The sequence below is a fragment of the Poecilia reticulata genome, linkage group LG12 (assembly GCF_000633615.1).
Source record: "Poecilia reticulata strain Guanapo linkage group LG12, Guppy_female_1.0+MT, whole genome shotgun sequence".
In the NCBI taxonomy this organism is placed as follows: Eukaryota; Metazoa; Chordata; class Actinopteri; order Cyprinodontiformes; family Poeciliidae; genus Poecilia; species Poecilia reticulata.
In genome coordinates, this window is record NC_024342.1 from 25,829,976 (window position 1) to 25,831,341 (window position 1,366).

At 42.9% G+C, this 1,366-nt stretch overlaps 2 protein-coding genes across 3 annotated transcripts in view; one reads left to right on the plus strand and one right to left on the minus strand.

Moving 5' to 3' along the window:
- slc30a5 (solute carrier family 30 member 5) overlaps positions 1–627 on the plus strand; it is an 8,899-nt gene extending 8,272 nt beyond the window's left edge. The window contains exons 11-12 of the mRNA XM_017307745.1: positions 144–272; positions 369–627. Of these exons, the coding sequence (XP_017163234.1) occupies positions 144–272; positions 369–539 (300 nt within the window). The 3' untranslated portion in view covers positions 540–627. The remainder of the gene's footprint in view (positions 1–143; positions 273–368) is intronic.
- A 42-nt stretch (positions 628–669) lies between these two features.
- LOC103474074 (MAM domain-containing protein 2) overlaps positions 670–1,366 on the minus strand; it is a 15,251-nt gene continuing 14,554 nt past the window's right edge. For both annotated transcript variants that reach the window (XM_008424798.2, XM_008424797.2), the window contains exons 14-15: positions 1,058–1,142; positions 670–985 (exon numbers count right to left, since the gene is read on the minus strand). In XM_008424798.2, the coding sequence (XP_008423020.1) occupies positions 939–985; positions 1,058–1,142 (132 nt within the window). In that variant the 3' untranslated portion in view covers positions 670–938. The remainder of the gene's footprint in view (positions 986–1,057; positions 1,143–1,366) is intronic.

Consider the following 1,366-nt stretch of genomic DNA (forward strand, 5'->3'; position numbering starts at 1 on the left):
TGGAGGCTAATGCTAAAGTGTATCAACATGGTATTAAGCAGAAAGTAGCGCTAAATGCTAAACCAATGTGGTATTTAGAAGGAGCTAATGCTAGAACACTATACCAACATGGTAATTAGCATGATTTCTTCAATTATTTTCAGGTTGAGAAGATTGAAGGAGTTCTGTCGTACAGAGACCCTCACTTCTGGAGGCACTCGGCCAACGTGATCGCYGGGACCGTCCACCTGCAGGTCATGTCAGACGTGGTGGAACAGCGGATCATCCAGCAGGTCGGCTCAGACCAGCTTCCCACCACARCTTCAATTACTTTCACAGATTATATTGTGCAACGTGATTATCTGACTGTGGCGTCTCCACGTCTCCAGGTGACGGCCATCTTGAAAGATGCGGGTGTGAACAATCTGTCGGTCCAGGTGGAAAAGGAGGCGTACTTCCAGCACATGTCTGGACTCAGCACCGGCTTCCAGGATGTTCTGGCAATGACGCAGCAGATGGCGTCCATGAAATACCCGAACGACGGGACGCTCATCATGTAGCGCCGCCTAAAGACTCGAGGAAAAACCCTACAGATGGACAGTTTGTGTAATAAATCTGAATATGATGGTTTCATATTCTTGTTCTGACGATTCCTCCACGTTTTATTTCAAAATGTGACAACAAACAATCTCATTTAACGACATTCTTGGGTTTATTAAAGCGATGAGCATTAATCTAATGCATATAAGTGTGAAGGAAAACACCGTCTGACACCCTGTGGTGCATCAGTGCAGAGAGAAAGCCTGATATATCTGACATGTTGCCCCATTCAAAACTGAGTTTCTTTAATCCACATGTTCCGTCTGACATGTAGGAGTCAACAACGCTTCGGGTTGTCTACTGTGCAAAAATAAAGAGTGAGGAAAGTGGAGGGTTCATGCATCCTACTGCAGATATTTCTACTCGATCTCGTTGGAGCTTCCCACGGCGACAGCGACCTCCGTCTCTGCAGGGAAACACGGAGGAGTCAGGAATRTAATCTCAGATTATCTGATGTAATTCAGAGGGAGAGGGTCACCTGGGCAAGGGCCGCTGTCCAACATGATGTCATCGATGGCGATGTCACTCCTGACTGAAGAACCGCGGGTCGCTTCAAAAACGATCTGGAAAAAAACACAAATCTTTTCTGGACAACTAAAAATCATWAAAAAAATACTTTTAATCCAACTTTAAAATAATACAGGCTGAGATAATTTAAATATGTCTTAGATAAAATAATCTTATTTTGCTTAATTAAATGAACACTGCTAAAGCTAATTTTCACTAAGCTACAAAATATTAAACTAAAAAAATAAAGAGGCGAAAATGGAATCGAATACACTAAAAA